General features: G+C 39.7%; 7 protein-coding genes across 8 annotated transcripts; 3 read left to right on the top strand and 4 right to left on the bottom strand.

Annotated features, from left to right (window-relative positions):
* Positions 1 to 10,183: 10,183 nt before the first annotated feature.
* On the bottom strand, positions 10,184 to 14,430 carry BDCG_08881 (acetyltransferase). Its single transcript, XM_045424654.1, has 3 exons — positions 13,850 to 14,430; positions 11,804 to 13,783; positions 10,184 to 11,747 (listed from the first exon to the last, which is right to left on the bottom strand). The coding sequence occupies exons 1-3, from the start codon at positions 13,932 to 13,934 to the stop codon at positions 11,275 to 11,277; spliced, it is 2,538 nt and encodes an 845-aa protein (XP_045273323.1). The 5' UTR covers positions 13,935 to 14,430; the 3' UTR covers positions 10,184 to 11,274.
* BDCG_08880 (1-phosphatidylinositol phosphodiesterase) lies at positions 14,226 to 16,713 on the top strand. Its single transcript, XM_045424653.1, has 2 exons — positions 14,226 to 14,609; positions 14,701 to 16,713. The coding sequence occupies exon 2, from the start codon at positions 14,757 to 14,759 to the stop codon at positions 16,182 to 16,184; it is 1,428 nt and encodes a 475-aa protein (XP_045273322.1). The 5' UTR covers positions 14,226 to 14,609; positions 14,701 to 14,756; the 3' UTR covers positions 16,185 to 16,713.
* On the bottom strand, positions 14,827 to 17,656 carry BDCG_08879 (uncharacterized protein). The gene has a single exon (XM_045424652.1). It carries the CDS (start codon positions 17,501 to 17,503, stop codon positions 16,451 to 16,453), a length of 1,053 nt encoding a protein of 350 aa, XP_045273321.1. The 5' UTR covers positions 17,504 to 17,656; the 3' UTR covers positions 14,827 to 16,450.
* Positions 17,657 to 17,727: 71 nt separating this feature from the next.
* BDCG_08878 (anthranilate phosphoribosyltransferase) lies at positions 17,728 to 19,690 on the top strand. Its single transcript, XM_045424651.1, has 2 exons — positions 17,728 to 18,223; positions 18,299 to 19,690. The coding sequence occupies exons 1-2, from the start codon at positions 17,903 to 17,905 to the stop codon at positions 19,268 to 19,270; spliced, it is 1,293 nt and encodes a 430-aa protein (XP_045273320.1). The 5' UTR covers positions 17,728 to 17,902; the 3' UTR covers positions 19,271 to 19,690.
* A 75-nt stretch (positions 19,691 to 19,765) lies between these two features.
* BDCG_08877 (DNA-directed RNA polymerase I, II, and III subunit RPABC4) lies at positions 19,766 to 20,086 on the bottom strand (the record flags this gene model as incomplete). The annotated part of the gene is made up of 2 exons (XM_045424650.1): positions 19,766 to 19,790; positions 19,884 to 20,086. The coding sequence occupies 2 exons, from the start codon at positions 20,084 to 20,086 to the stop codon at positions 19,766 to 19,768; spliced, it is 228 nt and encodes a 75-aa protein (XP_045273319.1).
* A 135-nt stretch (positions 20,087 to 20,221) lies between these two features.
* Positions 20,222 to 26,347, top strand: BDCG_08876. 2 transcript variants are annotated; one of them, XM_045424649.1, is made up of 5 exons: positions 20,313 to 21,667; positions 21,748 to 22,239; positions 22,296 to 23,750; positions 23,822 to 24,552; positions 24,658 to 26,347. In XM_045424649.1, the coding sequence occupies exons 1-3, from the start codon at positions 21,082 to 21,084 to the stop codon at positions 23,210 to 23,212; spliced, it is 1,995 nt and encodes a 664-aa protein (XP_045282715.1). In that variant the 5' UTR covers positions 20,313 to 21,081; the 3' UTR covers positions 23,213 to 23,750; positions 23,822 to 24,552; positions 24,658 to 26,347. The 2 variants fall into 2 exon arrangements, with proteins under 2 accessions (XP_045282714.1, XP_045282715.1); XM_045424648.1 differs by having other exon boundaries at positions 20,222 to 21,667; positions 23,822 to 26,347.
* On the bottom strand, positions 22,589 to 26,355 carry BDCG_08875 (cytosolic Fe-S cluster assembly factor NAR1). The gene is made up of 2 exons (XM_045424647.1): positions 26,033 to 26,355; positions 22,589 to 25,927 (listed from the first exon to the last, which is right to left on the bottom strand). Exons 1-2 carry the CDS (start codon positions 26,138 to 26,140, stop codon positions 24,170 to 24,172), a joined length of 1,866 nt encoding a protein of 621 aa, XP_045273318.1. The 5' UTR covers positions 26,141 to 26,355; the 3' UTR covers positions 22,589 to 24,169.
* Between the last annotated feature and the right edge of the window lie 336 nt (positions 26,356 to 26,691).

Here is a 26,691-nt window from a genome sequence, read left to right as displayed (position 1 = left end):
TACTTTTCAGAATAGTTATAATCTACTATCTGATAATAGTGATTAGATTCTACTCTACTCTCTTTTAGTATAAATATACAATAAAAATAATAAAAAAAGTTTAAAAACTCTTCAAAAATCACATTTATTCAAAATAATGTGAATAGAAACTCAAATTGCATTTATTCTTATCTTTAAATTATATTTGAATAAAAAGTTGATTTTATACTGCTTCAGAAGCTGAATTTTAATACTGAGTAAAAATATGTTATTTCTTATTCAAGCTACTACTGCTTTTTATCTTAAAAGTCTGAGATAGACTGGCTGCTGAAATCATGAATTTCACGTTTGATCTCATTTAATCTGATCTCATACATTTCTTGGCATGAATCCCGCTGAGACTGGCTATTAAAAAAACATGTAAAGTGACTATATATCAGATCTTAAAATGAAACCATAACTTGAAAAAAATGAGAAAGTAATTCTATTTGATTTCATTTAGTCTCATTCTTGACATAAAGTTACTATTTTTAGACATTTTAAGGTTTTTTTTAGACTATTTTTAATTTTTTAAAAAGTAACACTTTTTGATAATGCTCAAATGAGATTTAAAGTCATTTAAAGCAATACAAATAATTTAAATTGAGAAGTGAAAATCATGATCTCATTTGAAAAATGTGACAAGAGTAGACAGTAAGTCTCACTGAGATAGTATGAGACTACTATCTAATGTTAAAACTGTGTAATGAAATCAGTTGAATTGATAATGAAACTATTAAAAAAGCTGATTCTGGTCTCAGACATGATCACACAGTCAGTCTAGTCTGAGATAAAGTCAAGAGTAGTGATCTATGAAAGAAAGAGATTAAGATATTAATTTAATTTAAAATTTAATATTATGTCTGACTCTGATATTCTGATGAGTAATATTATAGATAAAGAGAATAAGTTTAATACTATATAGCTTATAAATATCTATAATGAAAAGTCATTGAAGAAAAATAATAATATCTGAATAATTGATAGAGAATTTCTGAACATAACTTTATCAAGAAACTCTATAATTACAGGAGATTTCAATGCATATTATCTCTGATGAAATTCAGAATGTAAAAGAGTAGTAAGAGTTAATAATCTGATTAAATGAATCTTTAAGCATTCAATAGATTTAGTTAACAAGTCTGATTAACAAACATTCTTTAGAAAAGACATGAAACAGAAATCTATTATAGATCTAATCTTCATGTCATAAAATCTTATAGAAAAAAGACTTGTAAACTGATCTATTAATTCAAATGAGATATCAGACTCAGATCATAAGATTATTCAATTTAATATTGAACTGAGTGAGAAATAAATGCCTCAGTGGCTGAATGATTAATGCGGTCACTCAGTAGCGCCTTGGCGTGGGAAACCAAGGTGTGTGGGTTCGAAACCCGCAGGGGATACATTAAATCCGGAACTCAAGCATCTCAGGTTTCTAATAAATACAGAGGTGTACAAATTGCTTCAATAAAATCACTCTATGTTCCTGGGCTGGGAAGTTATTATCGCATGTATCTAATTGTCACTTCTTTGTATTTTCTATGTTCTTGTTATCTTGGTGTGGTCTTAACACCTGTATTTTCTTCTGTATAATCAACACTTGACCGGTATTTAACATCATGCAAGGACTCATCATAAGCTCCGCTTGCATATGAGTATAATGAAAGAATAATAATAATAATAATAAAGTGAGAAATAAATGAGTGAAAATCCTCTTCTCTCTAATTAGTTTAACTTTGAAAAAGCTGACTGAAAGACAGTTGAAGAAAGTATAAAACTGTTAAAATCTGAAAGAGAGAGTGAGCTGTATTGAAATTCTGATTAAGATATCTCAAATGAAATGCTTAAGAATAGAGTGAAACTCATTACATCTATTATTCTAATAAGTATTAAAGATAATATTTCAAAGAGAAAGTCTTCTGAGTATTCAAAATCTTAATGAAATAAGAATATTATATCTAAAAGAAAACAATTGACTACTGCTAGAAGAGATTGAAAGAATGATATAATTTCTGATAAAGAGTTCAAAGCTGTCAGAAATGAATATTTTTCAGATATTAAAAAAGCTAAAACAGACTGCTGAAATAAATTTCTTGAGAAAGTATAAGAAAAAGAAGTTTTTAAAGCTTTTAACTATACTAAAACAAGAAGTGTAGTAAAACTTTCAACCTTAGAATATAAGTTTCAGAATGAATCATATACAGCAAACTCTTTTAAGAAAAAATATTAAGCTTTTATAAGAACTCTCTTTCAAAACTTATCAGATTCAGATTCAGAGAAAGAGAATGTATCACTTCTTAACTATATTAATGAAAATAACTGGGAATAGTCTGATCTTACTCAAGATGAATTAGAGTCAGCTATCTTCTCAAGTTCAGTTAAGACTGCTGCAGAACCTGATTCAATTAATTACTTAATTATTTAAAATACATACTTCTACTTAAAGAATGAATATTTTGAACTCTTTTTCAATCTCTTGAAAAATGAATATCATTCTGAATACTGAAGAGAAGTTACTAAAGTGATTCTTATAAAATCTAATAGAAAAACTTCAATTCTTAAGTTATATAGAGTAATATCTCTATTGAACTGTCTAGAAAAGGTTTTAGAAAAGATAATAGCTACTTAACTATCTTTTATAAGCTCTATCAGTAATTCTCTTTTATTCAGTGAATAAATGAGAGATAGAAAACAGTGTTCTGTAATTAACACTGTTCTCTCAGTTATTTATAATATTTAAATAGCAAAGTATGAAGATCTGATCTCAACTGCAGTTTTTATTGATATAAAAGAAGCATTTGATTATGTTTTAAAGTCAAAGTTAATTCAGACATTGAAGATGTTAAAACTATCACTTTCTCTAATAAAATGAGTTAACTATTTTATATTTAAAAGAATTATACAACTTTTCTTTAATGAAATAAAATAAGATAAGACTGAGATAAAAATAGAAGTACTGTAAGAATCTTCAATCTCACTCATTTTATTTGCAATATACACTGTATATCTATTCAAAAATAGAAATATAAGAATAGTGTAATCTTCAAGTTATATGAATGATATTGATCTAGTCTACAGCTTAAAAACTATCAAAGAGAATTTAAAAGTGATTGAAAAAGCTGTAAAGAAAATCTTTGTTAGAGTAGATATTAATTAAATTCAATTTAATATGAATAAAACTGAGTTAATTCATTTCTTTTCTAGATTCAATGAGAAAGAACTATCTCTAACTCTTTTAAATAGAGAGATTAAACACAGTGTAAATGTTAAATGATTAGAAGTATGATTAAACTTCAAGTTGAATTTTAAATATCACATTCAACAAAGAACTGTTAAGACAGAAAGACTATTAAATAATATAATCAGACTATCAAATACAGAGAGATGTCTATTCTTTCAGACTATGAGACAGTTATATATAGTCTGTATTACATCAGTAGCTGATTATGAAGTTCAAGTTTAATGAAATAATCAAGAGAATTTCACTGAACTCTTTCAAAGTCTGTAAAACAGAGTCTTGAGAAGAATTCTGAGAGTATTCAAATCATCTTCTATTAAAGCAATGAAAATTGAAGCTTCAATTTCTTCTTCTACTATTAGATTTAAAAAGGTCTGTATGAACTATACTCTGAGAGTTATAAAGATGAGCTTAAATTATATAATCAGAGAAAGAGTCTCTTCTTCATTTTTATCAATTAACTCTGAAAATGAACTGAATTGAAATAGATTTCTTGATTGAAATGAAAATAATTCTTCAAAGAAAATATCTTCTCAACTGTACAGACTATACTCTCTGATTAAAAATTAATTTTCTTCTTTAAATATTGAAAAAGTTGATCATGAGAAGTTATCTCTCTGAAGAGAAAAGCTTGAATCTCTTATAGACTTATAAATAAGTGAACTATTAAAAGAGAAAGAATATGAATAGTATTTGAAGAGAATTTCTATAATCAATATAAAAGACTCTATTCTGATTTATTCAGATGACTTAAAAAATGAGAATTTGAATAGACTAGGCACAGACATTGCTTATACTGAAGATAATATCAATTTTATCTCAGATTTCTGAAATCTAGACTGTGAATCTGAAGTCTTTGCTGCTGAACTATTTATAATAGTGAAAGCTTTCAAACTCATTAAAATAAAATCTTATAAAAGAGGAAATAGTTTGAAAGAGACATAAATATTCTCTGATAGTCAAGCTACTTTAAAAAGACTTAGAAATAGTTAGATTTATAGTGATCAAATGAATCTTGAACTGATCTTAAACTCTGTTGTGAAAATTCAAAAGAGAAGAATATCAAAGCTGATAATTCATCTGCACTGAGTTTCTGCTTATATGAATATTTATAATAATGAATTGACTGATTCAGCTATAAAAAAGAGTTCAGAATTAAGCAGATCTATTCAAAAAATTATATTCTGATCTTTTATAAAGAGAAAAATAAAAGAATCTTGTTTAGATAAGTGAAATAAAAGCTGGTAGAAATAAAAGAAGAGTATACATTATTCAAGATTTGAAATAAAACTCAAGTGAAAATCTTGTTCAATTAAATGTAAAAAGAAAGTATTCTCATCTATAATACAGCTGAAACTAGAACATGGCTATTTCAAATCTTATATACAAAGATTTGATGATAGATTTGACTTAATAGAATGCTCATTCTATAATGTAAATGAGAATTCTGAGTATATTGTAATGCACTGTGCATTATACAATAGTCTTAGAGTCAGATTGAAAGAGAAGTATAATCTAAATTAATTAAATATAAGATTCTTATTCTCAACTGAGACAGGAATTAAATACTTAATAAACTTTCTATCAGAAACTCAAGCAGCTATAAGAAAATAGCTAAATTCAGAAATATCTGAATATGAAGAGGAGAAAATTAATCAGATATAGTCTGTTAAAACAGCTATATACTATCTTTTAATAATTTGTTTTATTACAGTCTCTCTTTACTTTATCTTTTTCTTTCAATTTCTTTCTATCTATCTATTTAATATATCTATCTTTAAGACTGTGTTCTCTTTTCCTTTGTCATGATATTGTCAAATGATTTCAAAGCATCAGAAGATGTTAAAACACTGTAATTTGTAAATAGTTTTTATATTCTGAGCTGGAATTTTCTGATTTTGCATATCTGAAATTGATGAATGTATAATAGTTAACTTTACAGATATAGGAAAAACTCTGAGAACTAAAACTTCTCAGATAGATGTCATAGTCTCTGACTGCATATATCTATAATTGAAGAATAATAATAATAATAATAATACATTGTTAGCTATGATTATATTATATCTGAGATATTACACTAAGTGAAATTCATCTTCAACAATGAAAAGAGAATCATTATTCATCTTCAAGATAAGATCTGTTATTATAAATAGATTTGATTTATCTGCTTCTGAGTCAACTTCTTGAATGCTTACATATTGATTATGTGACATAGAGATTGATTAACAAGAAGAGAAGAATAGACTTGCTATTATTACATTAATAAGTGATATACCTATGTCTGTATTCACACAGACAGAGAGATTACCTTGTGATATAATAACAGAAATAATGAGAAAGATGTAAGACAAATACTATAGTCTGCTAATATATTCTCAATCACTTATAGAGATATCACACACTGTAACTGTATATATATTGATATTAAAGATATTCAGATAATTATCTGAGAGAATGTCTGTAGATAAGATAAGTCTCTCAGTATCTATCTTACTGATTATTTTTCTAAATTATTATTGAAATCTAGACTGAGATCTAGATTCAGCAGCTTGTTGTCATCTTTCTCAGTACTCTTCAGTTTAACTTGATTTACTGAATGATCACTGTTCTTCTCTTTTTTAAGACAGTAGTTAATATAATGAGAGTCTTCACAGATATAGCACTCTGCTGTAGATGCTGATAATCTTTCTTCTTCTATTATATACTGAATCAGCAACTTACTCATTGTGAGAGTACTCAGAGAAATTGCTGTCATCTTCACAGCAGACACAGATGACTTTGTAGCCTCTGTCTGCTTGAAGAGAGAGATGAGATACAGATGACAGTTATTATTCTGTTTGAAATGTCTGGAACTACATATGTAGTTGATGAATTGAGTCTTTCAATCAGTTCAGATGTATCAGACAGCTGACTCATTATCTCTAATTTATCATCAGAAGTTATTCAATCATTCAGCAGAAATGAGTGATGTGATTAAGAAAAGATTGAACTCTAAACCCTCTCACAGAAGCCTTTTTATTATAATAAGATCAGAGATTGCAGCAGCTTACAGTAAGTTAATCTTTTATAAAATGTATAATATCAGAGATAGTTCATCTGACTTCTTAAAGAAAAAATACAGAGTCTGAGCTTTCATTCAAGCTTCTTCTTCTGATAGCTGAAACTCACATTTTAACTTATCAATAGTGATAGAGAGAGAGACACTCATATTCTTTCTCATTTCAGTAGACAGACTGTTATGTCATTTCAACATCTGACTCTTCAGAAACAGAAAGAATATATGAAGAACTGCATTGTCTCTCTTCTATATAATAATGAATTTCAAATGACTGATAAACATCATTACATCTGTTTCTGCTGAGTCAAATAGCATGATTTTATCAGCCTGTAATCTCACTGATTTATTGTCACTTCATGCAGATAAACAGAGTTCACTATCAAGTAGAAGATCAAGATTGTTATAAGCAGACACTTGATTTCTGCACATTCAGTTTTTCTCTGAGTTATAAGTAAAATGTGCAGTGTCAGCTTCTCTGAGAAGATTAATTCTGTCTCTTATTAGATTATAATAGCACATTCTGCCTTCAGCACTGTGTAATCTCTGTGAAATTATCAGTGTTCATCAGATTCTAGAAGATAATTTGAAGTCTTTCTTAAAGAAGATATCTAATTACTGTACATTATTATTATTATTCTTCAATTATAGATGTATACAGTCAGAGACTATAACATCTACCTGAGAATCTTTAGTTCTCAGAGTTTTTCCTATATCTATAGAGTCAACTATTATACATTTATCAATTTCAGATATGCAAAATCAGAAAATTTCAGCTCAGAATATAAAAACTATTTACAAATTGCAGTATTTCAACACCTTCTGATACTTTGAAATCATTTGAAAATATCATGACAAAGGAAAAGAGAACATAGTCTTAAAGATAGACATATTAAATAGATAGAGAAAAGAACAGAAAGAAATAAGTACAGTAAAGAGAGACTATAATAAAATAAAATTATTAAAAGATAGTGTATAGCTGTTTTAACAGACTATATCTAATTAATTTCTGCCTCTTCATATTCAGATACTTCTGAATTCAGCTATTTTCTTATAGCTGCTTGAGTTTCTGATAGAAAGTCTATTAAGTATTTAATTTCTGTCTCAGTTGAGAATAAAAACCTCATATTTAATTGATTTAAATCATACTTCTTCTTTAATCTGACTCTGAGACTATTGTATAATACACAATGCATTATAATATACTCAGGATTTTCATTTGCATTGCAGAATAAGCACTCTGTTGAATCAAATCTATCATCAAATCTTTGTATATAGAATTTAAAATAATCATGTTCTAGTTTTAGCTGAATTATAGATGAGAATATTTTCTTTTTACATTTAATTGAACAAGATTTTCATATTGATTTTATCTCAAATCTTGAATAATGTATACTCTTCTTTTATTTCTGTCAGCTTTCATTTCACTTGTTTAAACAAGATTCTTTTATCTTTCTCTTTATGAAAGATCAGAACACTGTTTTTTAAATAGATCTGCTTAATTCTGAACTCTTTTTTACAGCTGAATCAGTCAATTCATTATCATGAATATTCATATAAGCAGAAACTCAATGCAGATGAATTATCAGTTTTAATATTCTTCTCTTTTGAATTTTTAAAACAGAGTTTAAAATCAGTTCAAGATTCATTTGATCATTATGAATCTGACTATTTCTAAGTCTTTTTAAAGCAGCTTGACTATCAAAGAATATTCATATCTCTTTCAAACTATTTTCACTTTTATGAGATTTTATTTCAATGAGTTTGAAAGCTTTCACTATTACAAATAGTTCAGCATCAAACACTTCAGATTCACAGCCTAAATTTCAGAAATCTGAGATAAAATTAATATTATCTTTAGTATAAGCAATGCCTGTGTCTAATCTATTCAAATTCTCATTTTTTGAGTCATCTGAGTAAATCAGAATAGAGTCTTTTATATTGATTGTAGAGATCTTCTTCAAATGCTGTTTATATTCTCTCTCTTTAGATAGTTCACTTATTTGTAAGTCTATGAGAGATTTCAGCTTTTCTCTTCGGAGAAATATCTTCTCATGATCAATTTTCTCAATATTTAATAAAGAAAATTAATTCTTAATAAGTGAACATAGTCTATACAGTTGAGAGAGCATTTTCTTTAAAGCATTATTCTCATTTTAATCAAGAATCTAATCTCATACATTTCTTAGCATGAATTCTGCTGAGACTAGTCATTAAAAAAACATGTAAAGTGACTATATATCAGATCTTAAAATGAAATCATGACTTGAAAAAAATGAGAAAGTAATCTCATTTAATCTCATTTAGTCTCATTCTTAGTATAAAGTTACTATTTTTAGACATTTTAAGGTTTTTTTAGACTATTTTTAATTTTTTAAAAAGTAACACTTTTTGATAATACTTAAATAAGATTTAAAGTCATTTAAAGCAATAAAAATAATTTAAATTAAGAAGTGAAAATCATGATCTCATTTAAAAAAGATAATAAGAGTAGACAGTAAGTCTCACTGAAATAGTATGAGACTACTATCTAATGTTAAAATCATGTAATCAAATCAGTTAAATTAATGATGAGACTATTAAAAAATCTGATTCTGATCTCAGACACAGTTATACAGTCAGTGTAATTACAGTATATTAGAGAAGTATAGTTTTTATAAAAAAAGTAAAGAATAAACTTATATAAGAATATACTTAGTTATTTTATAAGTTTTATTAATAATTATTATCAAATTCTGATTATATAAGTAATCACTGAATAAACTGAATAAAATTTAATTTAATTTTCAGTTTCAGTTCTATTCTGATTTTAAAAGAATAATTATGTTTTACTATTTATTCTAAGAAATTACTCTTATTTTACTGTTCTTGAATTAAATCTAATTATTTTTCATGCTATTTCTGAAAGAAATGATTCATTTTCAGATTTTTTTAATACTTGATTCTGATGAGACTTATATTAAGAAATGTATAAGATTAAATTAAATGAAATTAAATGTGAAATTCATAGTTTTAGTAATCAGTCTATATCTGTTATTCTGATGTTTTCTCATTTCTCTGTCTTGAAAACATATATTCTTTTATTAAGTCAGACATTGTCTCAGATCTGAGATCAATTATGAATTTAGATAATCAGTAAATTATCTAGACATGTTTGTAATAATGTATAAAGATATTAATTTAACATGTTATTACAGTTCTTAAAGCTTATAAAGAGCTTTATAACTAGACTGACTGTGTGACTATATCTGAAACTAGAGTCAGAATTTTTAATAGTTTTATTATTAATTTAACAGATCTTATTACACAGTTCTAACATTAGATAGTAGTCTTATACTATCTCAGTGAGACTTACTATCTACTCTTATTATATTTTTTAAATAAGATTATGATTTTTACTTCTTAATTTAAATTATTTTTATTACTTTCAATAACTTTAAATCTTATTTAAGTATTATCAAAAAGTGTTACTTTTTAAAAAATTAAAAATAGTTAAAAAAAAACCTTAAAATGTCTAAAAATAGTAACTTTATACTAAGAATGAGACTAAATGAGATTAAATGAAATCACTTTCTCATTTTTTTCAAGTCATGATTTCATTTTGAGATCTGATATATAGTCACTTTATATGTTTATTTAATGATTAGTCTCAGTGGGATTCACATCAAGAAATGTATGAGACCAGACCAAATGGGACCAAATGTGAAATTCATGGTCTCAGCGGCCAGTCTATTCATAACCTCTTGAAGAATAACATTGTTATGTGTGTAATCTATATACGCGTACACTTAATAGGGTTGGGGTGGCACGTGACTAGGGTAGGTGTAGTAATTGTAGGCTACTGGGGCAAAAGAGCTCAGTCACCAGCGCTGCTGGTAGAAGGGCCGATCAACCCCTGAGACCCCCAACACCCCCTCTCAGACCAGCTAACCACAGAGTACAGTACTCCTCTCAGTGGCTCCTCTCAGTGGCTCCTCTTAGTGGCTCCTCTCAGTGAACTCACTCCTAGGGCTCAAGGGCTCACTTCTAGGGCACACTCCTAGAAAGTCTCTTGACACTGTTAAATGTCCGGGGTATTTGTTTTGGGATTTATATTCTTAAGTTCATTCTGAGATTGAACCCATGCATGTTGACCACAGCGGGGCTCACGCTTAACGGTCTCATAACCTGTAGAATACTGGGGCAAAAGAGCTCAGTCACCACCAGCGCTGCTGGTAGAAGGGCCGATCAACCCCTGGGACCCCCAACAGTAATCACCAACATTATGTGGCAGCATGTGAGGCCCTGCTGGGCCTCACTTAAGATGCTTAATTAGACTAGATCTAGACCAGTTGCATAGCGCCCGTACGGGATGCAGACACCAACTTAAAGATGTAATCAATCAATCAATCAATCAATCCCAAACAATACCTTCAACAACCGCTAAAGAAATTAATGTCGGGCATGCGGGACCGACCCCGTCTCATACGCAAATCGTGCCCCATATATAAGAATAAAGTTGAGTGCCGAATAAGCTCCCGGTAGGCTATTGTACATGTACATGTACATGTACAATGTAAGCTTACATATTTCACAGTGAACTATTCCCCTCCGATCAGTCGATCATCGATTTCAGACAGTCCTTACTATTGCCCAAGCAAAAGAGCCAATGGCACAAAGAGGTACACGAAAATAGTATATTAATAAATCAATAAAACAAATCATCATTTCCCTTTTTGACCATCCCAGTACACCACGCAGCTTGCCTGTAGGAAGAACAAGAGACTCAGGGTCAAAAGGCAGAGGCAAAAGCCGCTTCTAAAGATATCTGTCAAAAAAAGGGAAAAAAAAGGTAGGAAGGAGACAGGTAAGAATAAATCGGTCTACCCTCTTTATGTTACGTCTCAAGAACATGCGATCGAATAAATACGTCAGACCTCCTTTTCCCCCTCTCTTTCTCTTTCCCTTCACATTTCTACAGGACATGCTGTGGCTGGAATATCGATGCTTCAACCCACTTCTTCTGTGCTTGACTGATATATGCCGACTTGGCATCCTGACTGCTGTGCCAGTCATCCAGGAGGTGAAGGCCTGCGAGGGCAACCTCAAGAGACGTGGTTTCAAGGTCGACGGTAGAGAGAAGCTCCTGCTCTCCCTGGGATTTTGAGTCAGGGTTTAGGAGCTGGCGGACAGAGAGAGCAGCTTGAACATGCGCAGCACTAGATTTGTGCGCGGAAAGGAATGACTCATTCCAACTTGTTAGGTCTTGGGTTTTTGGGAGAAGCGGGTCAAAATCTGCGGTGATAACCTCGGACACACGGGAGGGCAGAGGTTCCGAGAGTGTGTCAATCGTTTTTCGGAAGCGTGCCAATTGGATGTGCAGAGTGGGGTTTTGGGGATCGATGGAGTGGGCGGCAAGCAGACATTTTAGAGACAGAAGAAATTTATCTGTAGCGTTGAGTTAGCAAAGGTACGGAAATAATAGGGGTTTACTAGAAACTTACTTCTTCTGATGTAGACTTCAAAGCCAGCTGTCTGCACTTCTATATTTCTGGGTGAAAATTCCAACAAGGGGGTCAAGAATTTCATGGAGTCCTTTAATGGCTCGGTGGTCCGAACAAGTTTTGTCCCCAATGGGTCAGGGTCCTCCTTTTTCGTTTCCCTGTCACCTCCTTTAGTGCTGCTAGCCTTCTTGAGATCCCGTTTCTCCGCTTCCGCCTTCTCCATCCTCAGCTGCTCACGCTTGGCTTTCTTGAGGGCTTTCTTCCGCTCCGCGCTGTCGACCTCTCCAGTCTGATTTCCATTCATTCCGCGAGGGATTGGACCATGGACTAAATCCGGTTGATCATGTAGCAATAGGTAAGCCTTGACAGCCGCGAGCGCGCTTCGAGTGTAATATGGGTGGTCTCGCAGGTGGTCCTCCCATCGGATCATATCGACGTATGCGCGGATCATTCCTTTCCTTAGGGAGAAACTGTGGAAATCGAATTGGTCTTCATACCATACATCGAAAATGTTGTGGACAGCGTGGAATCTTTTCAACGCCAGTCCAAGCTTTCTTTGACGCAGGTAGGACTCTCCATCTTCGGTCAGGTACCAAACGCATTGCATCTCGTGAAGGTCACCCAGAGTTCCACCCACTGTCTCGTTTCGCGTAAATTTACTCATGTTGTCAAGGGCCTTTTCGTTTTCATCGTTCCGGAGTTGATATTTGGCCGCTTTGGAGTTAATATAACGGTCCTTTTCATCTAATGATCGAGCTATCTCCATAAATTCGACGGCTTTTGGGATATTGCCAAAGTGTTTCCATATTCTGGCTTTCGTCATGTGATAGTCAACGGATTTTGGAGATAATGTGATTGCTTTCTCGATATACTCCACGGCTTTCTCCAGGTTGCGGCTAAGATGATAATTGTAATGCTGTGCAAGGAAATAGTAAACCGAACTTTCGAACACAGAGGCGTCACCTTTTGTTTGGTTCTCTGCTGACCCATTCATTTGCGACCCAAGTTGGCCGCTTGCATATCCCTCAACAAGTTCCTGGATGATGTCCCGCTTCGCGCTGTTTGTGTATAAGAACTTGATATTCGCAAAAGTAGATGGAATACCTCTCCGAAGCATTCGTTGAAGATAATTGTCTGCTGCGTCTCGGAAATCCTGGCCTTCTAGAAAGTCTAGAGGAATTCTGCGAGCCGCATCTCCCCTTGGATTTTTCTCGGCCCATTCATCGAATATGGCCTTTAGCGTTTTATGGTCGGACTTATCGATATCTTTCGCTTTGATCAAAGCTTCGTAGTAATTTGAGTTTTCCGAGTTTCTCTCCAACAGAGCCTCGTAAGCAGCCGCTGCCTCTTCTTTCCTGCCAAGACGTAATAGATAATCTGCACGCATTTCCATCACGGCAAGTACATCGAAACAGCCTTTGCCCACTTCGTCGAGATGTTCTAGTGCCCTTTCCAGATTCCCCGACTCAGCAATTATAGAATTCTTGTAGAGAACGGCTTCTGAATGATCCATATCAGTTCTCGGGGGCGGCGTTTTCAGTGTTTGCTCGTAAGTCGTAAGAACGTTTTCAGCTTCCGTCAAATTTCCCGCGAGATGATGAGCAATGGCAAGGGCGGTCCAGTTTTGGCGGAAGCCTGGCTTTTGTTGCAGCATAGTCGTCCTACTTTGAACATAGCCTTGATAATCGCGCATTTGGGCTTGGAGGAGAGCTAGATCTCGCTGTATCGCTTGGGACTCCGGGTCAAACTTTAGAGCGGTTTTGTAGGCTTTGATGGCTTCGTCATAATTCTTATCCGCGCGATATAACAACCCGTAGACATGCCAACAGATGTGGGATTTAAAATGATTTGTAATCGCCAGCCTTGCCAGGGCAAACGCTTCCTCCTGTTGCCCTTGATTGCTGAGTATCAGGGCTTTCATCGCCTGGGTTTCTCCATGCTTCGGGTTCCTTCGGAGGACCTGATCCGCAGCCTTTATGCCTGTTCGAACCGAGTTAGAGAGTCGCACCTGGAAAAAGCTAGCCTAATAAAACGGTAGGAACGCACCTTTTTTGTACTGTTTACTTTCACAAAGACGGACGACTTGGCGGAACAGCGACTGGTCCTTCGTGCTCAATGGCGGGGGATCCATTACGGCTGGTTTTGGCTGGACGGATTTTACCCGTCCAGTGATAGGAGCGGAATTGATGACGGCGGGGAGAAGTTCGTCAGGGGAGAGCAGAGGCTATAAAAGACGGGAAATTGTTTCAATTGGTCGCAATAGTGACTGTTGGAAAGGTCGAATTATGAATGTCGAAGACTTGAAAGTCTATGCTGCCGGTCAGGCTTAAAAACGTTTATCCGGGGATCGAAGGTCGGTCATGTGACAAGGAGCCCTGTCGTGGAAGCAATTTTGTTTGCAGCTTCACAAAGCAGTTTTGTTCTTGTTTGGAGGTGCTCTATATGTAAATATCAATTAATCGATTTCGGCGGTCCGAAGACTATATTTATTGTCTCATCGGACAAATTGGTTCCGTGGCGGAATAGAGATCACGAGATAAAAAGCCAACGGAGTGAACCCAAGGGACTGACTGATCCTTCGAAACCTCAGTTCATCCTATCCCATGTATAACAGCCCACTCTTTCAGCGCGTTGGGTACTATTTTACGCCTCTACCTCTGAGCCTAGTGATGGATGAACTAGACTCCTCAATCAGGTAACCAGTCTCAATATTCCCAAATCGTGCAGAGTAATGATTGCATTAGGTCTCTCATGAAAGATCAAGGATAGTCACTCAATGTTGAGGTCATACGCCTTAATGAATTTGGTAAGTTCGAACTCGATTGAAGGACATAAGTCATAGGTTCCGTATAGCATTTGTGAAGAATGTTGAGTTACATGGCTAATTCTTAGAATAGTTATCAAAATACCGAACTAGTGGAAAACATTGCCTATTAGTTCATAGACGTGCATCATGGTTGTAGAATACTTGACAGTCCGGAACCTTACATCAACCCCGCTTTTATTGAAGCACGTTGAGCGGTTCCTGGCCCCGGACGTCCCAAAGCGCGATATCAAGAAGGTGGCCGAAGCACTACTGAAGAACAATGTGACCAGATCTACATCAGTCGTGGACACTTCGACGCAGAATCCCAAAATTCTTGCTAATCATGATGTGTCAATTCGGATTGAACCATTTACCTCGGTGGTTACGGATATCCGGGCTTTTGACAAGTCAGATAGAGAACGTATGCGTCTGATATTTGAAGTAGAAGGCGAGAGACACCAAATTGAAACCCCTGTATCTACCAAGGAGTCCGCCACATCTAAACCGCTGGCTGCTAATCCCCGTTTCCAATTTACCGGAATCTATATTATCCCGGAATCCCACCTTGCTGTATACTCCTCTGCCAACCTCAATGCTTGGATGCGCGAGCTCAATGACGGAACCTATCTTTCTGCCCTTTCCATTCCCGGTACGCACAACTCCCCAACATGCCATCTAGCTCCTCCCTCAGTTCGCTGTCAGGCTGTTGGGCCCCGAGAACAACTGGAAAACGGCGTTCGATTTTTCGATGTCCGGGTGCAGCCCCAATTTCCCGACGATCCAAGCAAGGACAATCTGGTGCTTGTCCACGGGGCATTCCCGATCTCATTTACGGGGCAAAAATACTTCCGCGATCTCGTTAACGAGGTTGAATCATTCCTTGAGCGCAATCCTTCTGAAACTCTCATTATGTCCGTGAAGCGGGAAGGGCCAGGGAACTCTACCGATGCGCAACTTAGCCGCATTCTCCGGGACCACTATGCGCGAGATGGGAGCCGGTGGTACACCGAACCCAAAGTCCCTACCCTTGGCAAATCTAGGGGTAAGATCGTGTTGATCCGGCGGTTTGCTTTAGAAGATCGGTTGAAGAAAGAATGGAGAGGACGGGGCTGGGGTATCGATGCGGAAGGCTGGGCTGATAATACCCCATTTGCGACATGCCCAAGCGGAGACATTTGCATCCAGGACTTCTACGAGGTACTCGAGAAAGAAAAGATCCAGCAGAAAATAGAGTATATCAATGCTCATTTTGGGAGGGCGGCGGAGCTGTGTTATCCGTGTGGCGTCATTAAGAAGGAAGGAGAAGATAATAGCGACCGTGGTGATCTCAAGCTTCCCTTTTATATAAATTTCCTTAGCGCGAGCAACTTTTGGAAAGTAACGACTTGGCCGGAAAAGATTGCGGCCAAAGTGAATCCAGCTGCAGTGGATTATTTGTGCCGCAAGCATCAAGGGGAGAAGGGGGATTGGTCTACGGGGATTCTGGTGTGCGATTGGGTTGGATTAGGCGGTGACTGGGATCTAGTGAGATGTGTCGTTGGAATGAACGCAAGGCTCATGATGAGACAGAAATAAATTCGGCCAAACAACCACTTGGAGGGTTGTTGCTCCATATTTGGCAAAATAACCAATTATAGGAACAGTGCCAGCATACTGACCGAGGTTTTGAACCGGTTTGGATAAAATATATGATACATAATGTACAGTAGATATAGAGGAAAAAGGTCAGCATGTATCAGAAGAACCAAACCAAAATAAAAACCAGAAACGACCACAAGCTATATCTAGAAGTAGAACAATGAAAAAAAATGGAACAACAAACAAAAGTATATAGTCATCGTCTATTCCTTTAAAGCATCCGTTTGCCCCTCACTCTCGCTCTTAACGTCACTCTCAGGTCCCTTCTGCTCCTCTTCCAAGACGCTCCTCCGGCTCTCAAGAGTAAGATACAGACTCTTACCGGCCGCATCCAACGTCGTAGTAATGCTTGCTCCTGCGCCTTGCAAGAGCGACACAAGTTGAGATCTCAACCCAGTCATGCCACCCTCAATTCCACCAACCCATCTCGTCTGGTCTTGGTCGAACACCTTGCCCTCCACCCTCGCCGCCAACAAAATCAATTTCTTCAATCCCTCCTGGACAGGCAGGTCGTATAGACCGGGATTCAACCTTCGTCCTGGTGCGGGGAACTGTGGCGGCTTGGGTGCCAAAATCGATAGGGCAGCCTTCAAATGCTCCGGGGAAACATGTGGGAAAGTGAGCACAGCAATTGGGCCGATTAGGACATTTGAAAGATCATGTTTGCCCTTTTTGTCCAGTACTGCGGCATAGGCCGTGCGAGAGAGATCATGTGTTAAGTTGGAGTCAGCTTTAGCGGCTGCAATCTTGCCAGGGCCGCGGGGGGTTGTTTCGCCGGGCCGGAAGAAATCCACGACACGCAGAGCAGCCTCGAAAATGCTAGTTTGGATGATTTTAAGTTGAACTAGGGAAGCCAGCGGAGGCTCTGTTCTGCCGGCAGCAGCATTTGCCTCGTCAACTTTTTGTAGAGCTTTTGTAAGCTCGCGACGTATGCCGGCCCATTCTACGGATAGAAGGTTGTTATGCTGGAAAATCAGGATCAGCGGCGTTGTGCGGAGGATGGAAGTGTATTGGCGGTGGAGCTGGGATTTGCGGAACTCAGGGCGGCGGTGCGATGGGGGTTGGTTTGATGGGTATGCTGCAGCAGGGGAAGGAGGTGGCTGTAAAGATGTGGATTTCGATTGGGATGTTTGGCTTATTGTGGATGTCACAACTGCTGCTGCCGCTGTGGCGGCATATCGTCGCGAATATATGAGGACTTCATGCCGAAGGGGGTGTGAGAGGAGGGAAACGGAGAGGCGCAATCGAGGAGGCATTGGAGCGGGAAATCAGCAATTAGAATATTAGAATATTCGGAATAAATGTAGAACACGGCAGATTGTCACTCCTGGCTCAATTGCCATGCGTTTCGAATTCGGAGCCTGATAGATATACGCCGGTACTCTGCTACTGTTCATGGAGAATATTTTTAACCTACAAAAGTTTGGTGGTCGTCAAAGGCGGTGAAGATTCTGTCGCACATTAAATTACTCAATGACTCCTTTGTCCGACCATTGGTGGGGCAAGATTACGAGGACGCAACAATCGCATCTTTAATTGCTGCTTTCATATCTTTCATTTTACCTAAGAGTGTGCCTAGTTATCAATTTGCCATTTGGGTTCTGGCCGAAAGAATTATTCTGCGTATAACTGGGAACTTCGACGGGAACGAAGCTATGGCGTCGGACAAACCTGACCTGGCGATTTCTATAACACCGCTTCTTACGAGACTCGCTTATCCGGATGCAGCCAAGCATGAGGTTTCTGCAGTAGAGATAGCTGGTGCTTTTGCTCTTATATTTGAGGATAAACTATCTCTCATTCAGACCGCTGCACTTCTCACCCTCCTACATTCAACTGGCAAGGACAGGGATGCCGATGTGTTAGCACAATGCGCAGCTCGGATGAGGGAAGCTGCACTGCCAATTGAGCCGACAGCACTACGGGCATTAGTTAAAGAGCGGGCTAGAAAAGAAGGGTCTTACGAAGGTGGCTTTGTAAGTAAAAGGAATCGATGATTTTATTCTCCGGGAAGAAGTTGTGAAGCAAGCTAATAACATATTTGGCGGAAGTGTGACATTGTTGGGACAGGAGGAGATTCGCATCGAACATTCAACATCTCTACGACTTCCTCCATTATAGCGTCGCCATTGCTCTTGATTGCCAAGCATGGAAATCGGGCCCAAACATCATTTTCAGGCTCTGCGGACGTCTTGACCTCGATCACTCCAACCCCACCAAACATATCTGCGGTTCTGCCTGAGAACATCTGCAAGGTGTACGAGCAGTCGAACTATTGCTTTCTCTTTGCTCCAAATTTCCACACTGGCATGAAGTTTGCAACTCCGGTTCGGAGAGGGTTGGGTATACGAACAATATTCAACCTCCTCGGACCCCTCGCAAACCCCATTGATTGGGGTATTGAGGCTCGTTTGGTTGGCGTAGCATACCAATCCTTGGGGCCAATATTCGCAAACGTCCTGAAGCTCAGCGGAGTCAAGAAGGCGCTGGTAGTATGCGGTGAAGAAGACTTGGATGAAATCAGCTGTGCTGGGAAAACAAACTGCTGGAAACTATCTGAATACCCTAACCCCGAATACGAAGGCAATCCAGACGGTAATGCTGAAGGCGAGGAGACTTGGGATGAGGACGCGCCGCCTAAAACGGTGGTGAAAATCGAAACCTTCCAGCTTCAACCATCGGATTTTGGGTTCTCTCCGCGCCCGCTTTCAGAAGTTGGTGGGGGCAAGAGGCCTGGCGAAAACGCGTTGATACTGATGAGTATGCTCCGTAACGAGCTTCCTCGCGACCACCCCATTTTGGAATTCGTTCTCATGAACGTTGCAGCTCTGTTGGTCATATCTGGCATATGTGACGCTGATACCAGCAATATGGGTCCTGGTGATAACGGGGAAGTTATTAAAGAGGTAGGTCCGGGCGGTGGCCGCTGGAAGGAAGGTATTCGACGGGCGCGCTGGGCGATCGAAAGTGGAGAGGCAGTGAAGAGCTTGGAGAAATTCATCAAGGTATCAAACTCATTGTAGCTGGAATAAGGGGAATTTTGGAAAGATGCTTTGGTAATCTATCTTCTCGGGTCTTGGATGGACCATATTGTCTTATTGAGGTCTTTTTTTTCTCTTTTTTCTTCCCTTTTTCTTTTTTTTTTTTTTTTGTTTTCTTTTTCTTTTTCTTTTCTTTTCTTTTTTTCGGGGGACTCTAGACATGAACCCATCAGGAATACCAGAACGTTGCATTCGAATATTATTTGAACTTCCGAGGAAGCAAGAAAGTTTTATCACGCTCACTTTCCGAGCTCGTCCGTCCCCCATCTCACGACAACCTTCTTTTTTTTCGGGCATTTCATAAAAATGAAAAATCAAGCATCCCACTCCTTTAGCGCCTGCAGAAAGCTGTTGCAAACTAACAACAGCGAAAGAAAAGCAAACAAATAGCATGTATCCTCCGGTCATAATCCGATTTCGTAATCGCCCAGGGCGTCCAAGAAACGCCGATAAGGGTAGCAGGTAGGCGGTCAGGTATCATCGAGCCTGAAACTGCACCATTCTGTAGATACGCGACGAAAATCCCAGTTAGATCCCAACGGGTCCCAAAACATTTGTAGCCTGGAGAGCAGACGGGATGCAGACGGCAACGAACCTCTTCGTCCTTTCCTTATACAGCACACGATGCCCGCATTCCTTGCAGCGGATCTGATCTCCACGCTTCATAGAAACGCGCGAGTTGCAATCACCGCAAACGTAGGTGACCGATATGGCGTCGCTAGTGGTTCCTTCCACGACGCCCCCTGCGCCAGTGTAACCAGTCTGGCCCGTAGGGACTTGGTAGGCTTCGCGAGACATGGTTGTATATGGAGGTGAGCGGTATGCGCGTGAGTGGTAAGGAGCAGACTGCGAGCTTGGAGCGTAGGACGTTGAGCTGGATGGAGCAGTTTCTTGTAAAAGTCAACCTCTGAAGCGACAGGATGAAAGATCCATGGATAGCAAGGTCAGTCACATGATATCAAATCACTAGTCATGTGATTTAGCACCATCCATCCCGGTCCAGGATCACAGTTGATCACAGTTGAATTTTTTCATATCCAGTGTCTCTAAACTCCTCTCCCTTTTCACGAGCCGGTGGACTGTTTGAAAAACATGTTAGGCACTGAATTTAGGCCTAGTTACTCGAGGGCTCCACCCTCGCTCGCCTTCGCTTCCTTCTACAACATATGTACTAGCTGTCCTGAGCATTTTATACACTGATTGTAGATAGGTTGCTTGAAGGGCAGAGCACAGCTTACCGAACTATGACCTGCTGGCTCTATAGCCTCAATTCTGAATTTGGAATGCCTGACCTGCTGCGTTGACATTCCTCCCTTCTTCGAAGCTATTACGCTGGGCCAAAGGGCTTGCCGTGGAGAGATAGAGATTTCCTCCTGCTCTCCTTCCTTGACAATTTGCGGCCATCATTGTTGTTATTTTTGATGTTTTTATTGTTGCTTCTTGATGTATTGATTTATTGATTTATTGATTTATTGATTTATTGATTTATTTGTTCTCCGACTCTCCACAGAGTTGCTCACTTTCAGCTTCATATTATACATACACAGTTTGATATTCCAATCAGCAACACAGAGACCAAATCTTTATCCCAGTATTTTTTCCAGTTATTCTTCTGTGTCTTTCAGTCCATTCTAGATTCCCTCTCTTGTTTCGTCTTCTTCTGTTCTCAAATCTACTTGTCGGTTAGAATCAAGGATCCCAACTCGGTTCTAGTTAATTAGTGCGTGTGTCCTCCTAGAAGTCCAAATCCAAGACACTCTCTTGTCATTCGACTTGGAAGCGCATTCTTCACAATGGCTCCTCAATTGTCTGTTGCTCGTGACTCCACGGATGGTGACACCTCTGTTACCCAAAACCAGGAATGTCTGCACCATCGCACTGAAAGCCAAAGCAGGCGTAGGTCAGCCCGTCATTATCGTCCCCCCCAGCGGTATTATAGTCATCATACCTTTCAAACGCCGACACGGCACTATGAATTGAGGTCCAAATGTCGTATTTCTGCAAGACAACCACTTAGTCGAGATCAGATTAGCAAAAGACCAGAACTGCGACATTCCAACAATTCCGCCAGTAGTGGTGATCAAAACGCAACATGTCTCTCCAGCAAACCATGTACTTCCGAGGGAAGACTTCTTGAGCATCCCATCGATATCCCTCAGATGGTTACTCCAAGCGCCAGGGAGAATACGTTTACCGAAGCTATGAATGGCGCCTTCAACCTTACAAAGTCCCCGCTTTGGTTGGGGAGAAAGTTGGCTGCTGCCACGCTTCCTGAGAAGGAGTCCTGGTTGCTTCAGAACCCGTGCAACCCATTTGGCTCCGACACGAACAGCCACACGGGTTCGACCTCTTCCATGACTGATCAATCCCAGAAAGAAGGTATGCAGCCCCAAAATCCTGTAGCAAAATAGTGACAAAACATCCGTATACCTCGCCAATCACTAATCTACCTACTACAGCGCACAATTTATCCAGGCTTGTAAACAGTCAAAACCAACCTGATCGCATGACTGTCGGGTTTGGCCTAGCTCAGAGCCCGACTACAGTTGAGACGGATGAGTTTTCGCGGTTGCTACAATCGATCGAATTGCACTCGCGGCAGTCGAAAGGTCTGGCAGACATGGTATCGAGCTACCTTGAGGGAGACGGAAGCCATTCGGATATTAATTCAGCGGTCGGCGATGTCAATAAATTCTATACCAAGCCACCCCGCCGCCCGAATCAGAGTTCGGAATGTAACCTCCAAGTTGCGTCCCTCCCAGGCGGCGGTGACAGCCCCGACCCACCTCGCGATCACAGCACCCCATTCCGTGGACATATGATAGACCGTATCGATTCAGGCGGACCCGTGGTGGATGTAGAGGACAACAACTGTGGTCCGGCAACGACCACCGTAGCTCCTGAGAATATCTCCCAAGACGAAGGCCCTAGGATTGCCAGGGATCGTCAAGGTTCGTTCTTCATTTCATAATTTTCTGGATGAGCTGGCTACTGATACTATGGGAAGGGTTGGCTCGAAACCACACCACTGCCGAAAACAACCACACCCCGGCGAGCTGTAACGGTACTTGTACTTATTTCGCTATGCCACTCTATGGGCTTCCACAGGAGCGGTTCTTGAGCACATCCGATTTTGGAGGCTTTTATGATACGTTCCTTCCGAGCGAAAAAACTTCAGATGTCTCGTCGAAAAAAAGACCAGGGCAAAACATCGAAGATGCGTGCCAGTGCAAGCTAGAATCTTCCTTTGGCTGCTGCAGCCAAAAAGCAAAGGCATACGTTGACAAGCCTTACTCTTCGGAAGAGCTCCAGGTCTATTCTCACTGCCGGGAATGCCACCCAAAACGAGTTAAAGTTGATCATTTGGCAGCACAATCCGACTCGGTTTACCATATCTGTGTAGCCCACCAGCCGTTTAAGGCCCCTTTACTTTCGCCAGGCGGAGGAGGTTCACACCCCACCGAAGCTACACCAGGGTACCAGCAAAGTTATGAGTGCGGGCAGAAATCTGCTGTGGTACCCGCTACGGCTAGCCCACAGAGTTGTGCTTGTCCATCTCCATGTTCATGCCCACAGCCTTGTGCATGTGAGTATGTTGCAGATGGTAAAATGACCCTGAGAAATGCCGCCTCTTCTGCACAACCACCACTTGGGATATCAATCAAATCACTTTTGTCTAACCCACAAAATTGTGCTTGCCGACCTCATTGTTCATGCCCATCGCCTTGTCAGTGCGGACAAGATACCTATGCTAAAGTGGGAATGAGAGATACCCATCCTTCTGTACAGCTACCACTTAGGACATCAATTTGCGCTTTCCCCCTTTTTCAAGTTCAACCTCGGAACCCTGATTTTCCTACTGGTGAAGTAATTTCTTCCGAAATTCACCAATGTGGCGGCTGCGAAATGCAAGCCCAAGACTAGGCAGAGAATTTAGAGCATCTCTTGAGCTCTCCTAAAGTTTTATTTTGTCCGCTGTTTGCTCTTCGATTTTCTGTTTTCGGTTATCACAGTGGTTTCTCGGACTGGGGCTACATTTCAAGTGGTGTATTGTGTGATATTGATGTTGCGCAGCACGGAATTCCTCACCCAGGAGTTAAAACTTTTCACTCCCTTTCCTTTAGCATGATATGTTGGTTTGACTATTATTAGCCACCGCAACATTGTCGTGACTTTCACTCATAATATCCACATGTTGCAGTTTACAGTCGTTCAATCTGTCGCGTTAGAAGTACCAATTTGAATCTTCATTCGGTGCACCATAACTGCTAATCTCAATGCTGGATTTCTAGTTTTCGTCACAACTAGTTGCCAAGTAGTGTAGCGAAAGATTCTCTCAAGTTCTAGCTCCGCGTTCCCACCCCTCCTCTACGCCGGGTATTCCAAGTTTCATCTGCCTAATCGCATCGGATTCACGTTGGCAATCCAAACCGCCAATAATAAGGCAATAACCGGCTGCAGGGTAATCTACTCCCCCTTCTCTTTCAAGGTTCAGTAAATCATTCATCATGTGACGCTAACCAGATTAATTAGATATAATTAGGATCATGAAAGAAAATTTTTCAATATTATATATATTTATCCAACCGTTCCCGTCTATAAAGTAGTAAAGAAGAGTACAAATACATATGGAGGCCGGGCGTGGCTAAAATGTATGCAAGACATAGAAACCAAAAGGTAAAAACTCCACTATATAAAACGGAGAAGAGAGAAGAGAGGTTCGGCTGTTGGGTCACAGCACACTCGTTCTTTTATAATTTTTGTACGCAGGTATGTGTGTGTGTGTGTGCGTGTGTGTGCGTGTGTGCGTGAGAGAGAGAGGAGGTGAGAGTGAGAGTGAGAGTGAGAGCACACGCGGAGAGGGACGGATATATACACTGCCTACCAACCACCACCGGCCTTCCCGGCAAGTTCCGCTACACGAGCCATATCGCCCATCCCCCCTGGATCCTTACCCTTTTCCTTGCCCACGTCGCTCTCTACCTTTCGGAAAGTGGTATACACAAGTTTTTCGAGTGGGATATTGGTGCTGCGGGACCAGTGGGACAACAGATCGTCAAATGGACGGTGACCTCTGTCGCGCGCGATAGGGTGGGTGTTGGAGTTGGAATCCGAATCGGAATCGGCTGAGAAGTATGCTTCGTCGACTCGCGCTAGCCAAGCTCGCTGTTCCTGTGGCGTTGATTTTTGGGTAGATTGTGGCTGTGGCTGCTCATCCTGCTGTAGTGGATTGATCGTGTCTTGCTTCGGGGTATTAATGTCTCGTACGTCCTCGACGCGTATTTGCCCACCGCCATTCGTGCATCCACCGGGACACGCCATTACTTCGACATAAGCATAATCTGTGGCTGATGTGTTGTTGGCTGCAGTTGCTCGCCCACTGCCTGCCCTGCGACCTATCATAGGCTTGGCGCCAGGGAGCCTAGATGCGCGGGGGGGTTTTAGTTTCCGGACGAGGTTTTGGATATTACGGAAACCGTAGTAGCGAGCAGCTTTTATAATGGTATCGCCTGAGGGAGATGTTAGGGAATATTCAATCACGTCAGAATTTCGACCACGCTGCGTTTGGATTTGGCTTCCCGGGTTTCGATGTTGGTAAGCTGTGAGGATGTGGAAGAGGTATCCCCCCGACGTGCCAGCTGTGGACGGCTGGGTGGACGGGCCGGATTTAGGAAATAAGAAAGATGCAAGGTAGGGATCAGGGAATAGAGGGGTATATGACGAAGGTAATGGTTGCAATGGGAGGTTTTGGAGCGAGATATTCCGCGACGTCGCTAGCATGAGAACTTCGCGGGATGTAATGACGCAGTCAACATCGCGGACGGGAGAATGTGTGGTAGATGAAGATGATTGCCAGGAAGCATCTGTTAATTCTTGCCGGCTAGCCTCCAGCTTTTTATCGAAACAAGGCATGATGGCCAAGTGCCAAATCTGGGCCGGTGAGATGTTCAATGCCTTGCTCAGCACGGTCTTCAACAAAGTGCCTGTAAGAGCTTGTGGAGATTTTAGACGGGATATGTGAGGTAAGACGTGAGGGTGAGTCTTTTCGGCGTAACATATCCATCCCGGACAGGCGGATGATAAGACTGGGCGCTTTGGGATTGGAAACCCTTCGAGGCTAGGACTTCCTGAGTCCTCCAAAGACTCCATAACTTCATTCACGCTGAGCTCCAAGAAGACCTGCCGCATAACGTTTGTATCAACCACCCAGGCAAAACCATTCCCGTGAGCGCCACCAGCCCTTAACCCTTGGGGGCCACCGAGGAATTGCTCGATCAACCATCCGGCCTTGCGTTCAGATATTCCATATGTTGCGGCCAAGCTTGCTCTGACCTGTGGACTGACACTTGCAATAAATATCTTCTTATCGCCTTCTGCTATGCTCTGCTGGCCTGCAGCAGAGAAACCGGCGTCATCGCGTAATGTTTGAGCGACACCGTGTCCGTTCCGCTCATCAATTCGTAATTCGGGGCACGAGTCCAAGGTGTTAAGCACTTCAGCATGCGACTGTAACGATACCAAAACTGCTTCAGCAGAGGTGACGCAACCCGAACATGCCAGACAATCAGTCAGGGAGATTTGAGCTGGGGGGAGGTTTTCCGGTTCGATCTTGTCTTCTGTTGTAACTTCATATGCATTCTATTACCAGCAAGTTAGCGGAAAAGCTGATTTTCTTTAATTTTTTCTTTTTTTTTAAAAAAAAAAAAAAAAACAGGAAACTGCGATGGGCTTTAACATGTATACCTCTGAGTTTTTAACCTCTTTGTGGGGTAGTGTTTCGATGGGCTTTATGCAAGCAACCCCTGGAGAAATGAAGTCATTCAAGTCATCTGCAGACAGAATTGCGCTCATGGTGGCGGCACCAGAGCAACGACACTGTGCCGGTCGTGAAGGCGTCGCACCAAATTTGTAGACCCTAGCTATTCACAAAACTAACGAACGGGGTTATATTTGCCAGCAGAAACAAAAGACAGATGTAGCAAACGTGACAGAATAAATATACCTAGGTATGGAGAAGGCAAAAATTATTTTACTTTAATGGCCGTTGATATCCCGCTGAGTAATTCGGGATGCCGGGCTGCGTCCAAAAAAAGTGGCCCGGTTTCCCCGCGCTAGTCCGATAAGATCGCCTATCAGCAAGCGCGCAAAGCTAATCTCTAGAAAAAAACTTTTCCATGCAAAAAACACTGTAACGTGACATCATGTGCACCTCATCAAAAATATTTACTCAGAATTTATCTCAGCATGCTCAGCCTCTCTTCTCGATATTTTCGGATTAGCGCGACCAACTAAACTCCTTTAGACTTCTGCCAAGTCCTGCTAACTTCTGGACCAATAAGAGACTTCACACATGCTCACAACCTAATATCTCATAGAGAGTCTGAGAAGAAATGGTTTCATTG

Source organism: Blastomyces dermatitidis (assembly GCF_000003525.1).
Source record: "Blastomyces dermatitidis ER-3 genomic scaffold supercont1.12, whole genome shotgun sequence".
Lineage (NCBI taxonomy): Eukaryota > Fungi > Ascomycota > Eurotiomycetes > Onygenales > Ajellomycetaceae > Blastomyces > Blastomyces dermatitidis.
This window is presented reverse-complemented; position numbering and strand designations above follow the sequence as displayed.

Coding starts and splice junctions, on each gene's coding strand:
- BDCG_08876 (XM_045424648.1), top strand. CDS start 21,082: ATGGCTCCTCAATTGTCTGTTGCTCGTGACTCCACGGATGGTGACACC. Junction 21,668..21,747: donor TGATCAATCCCAGAAAGAAG/GTATGCAGCCCC, acceptor TACCTACTACAG/CGCACAATTTATCCAGGCTT. Junction 22,240..22,295: donor GATTGCCAGGGATCGTCAAG/GTTCGTTCTTCA, acceptor TACTATGGGAAG/GGTTGGCTCGAAACCACACC.
- BDCG_08881 (XM_045424654.1), bottom strand. CDS start 13,934: ATGGATCCCCCGCCATTGAGCACGAAGGACCAGTCGCTGTTCCGCCAA. Junction 13,784..13,849: donor AAGTAAACAGTACAAAAAAG/GTGCGTTCCTAC, acceptor CGGTTCGAACAG/GCATAAAGGCTGCGGATCAG. Junction 11,748..11,803: donor TGAAGTCTACATCAGAAGAA/GTAAGTTTCTAG, acceptor TCAACGCTACAG/ATAAATTTCTTCTGTCTCTA.
- BDCG_08880 (XM_045424653.1), top strand. CDS start 14,757: ATGGTTGTAGAATACTTGACAGTCCGGAACCTTACATCAACCCCGCTT.
- BDCG_08879 (XM_045424652.1), bottom strand. CDS start 17,503: ATGCCTCCTCGATTGCGCCTCTCCGTTTCCCTCCTCTCACACCCCCTT.
- BDCG_08878 (XM_045424651.1), top strand. CDS start 17,903: ATGGCGTCGGACAAACCTGACCTGGCGATTTCTATAACACCGCTTCTT. Junction 18,224..18,298: donor GGTCTTACGAAGGTGGCTTT/GTAAGTAAAAGG, acceptor ATTTGGCGGAAG/TGTGACATTGTTGGGACAGG.
- BDCG_08875 (XM_045424647.1), bottom strand. CDS start 26,140: ATGAGCGCAATTCTGTCTGCAGATGACTTGAATGACTTCATTTCTCCA. Junction 25,928..26,032: donor AAGAGGTTAAAAACTCAGAG/GTATACATGTTA, acceptor TGCTGGTAATAG/AATGCATATGAAGTTACAAC.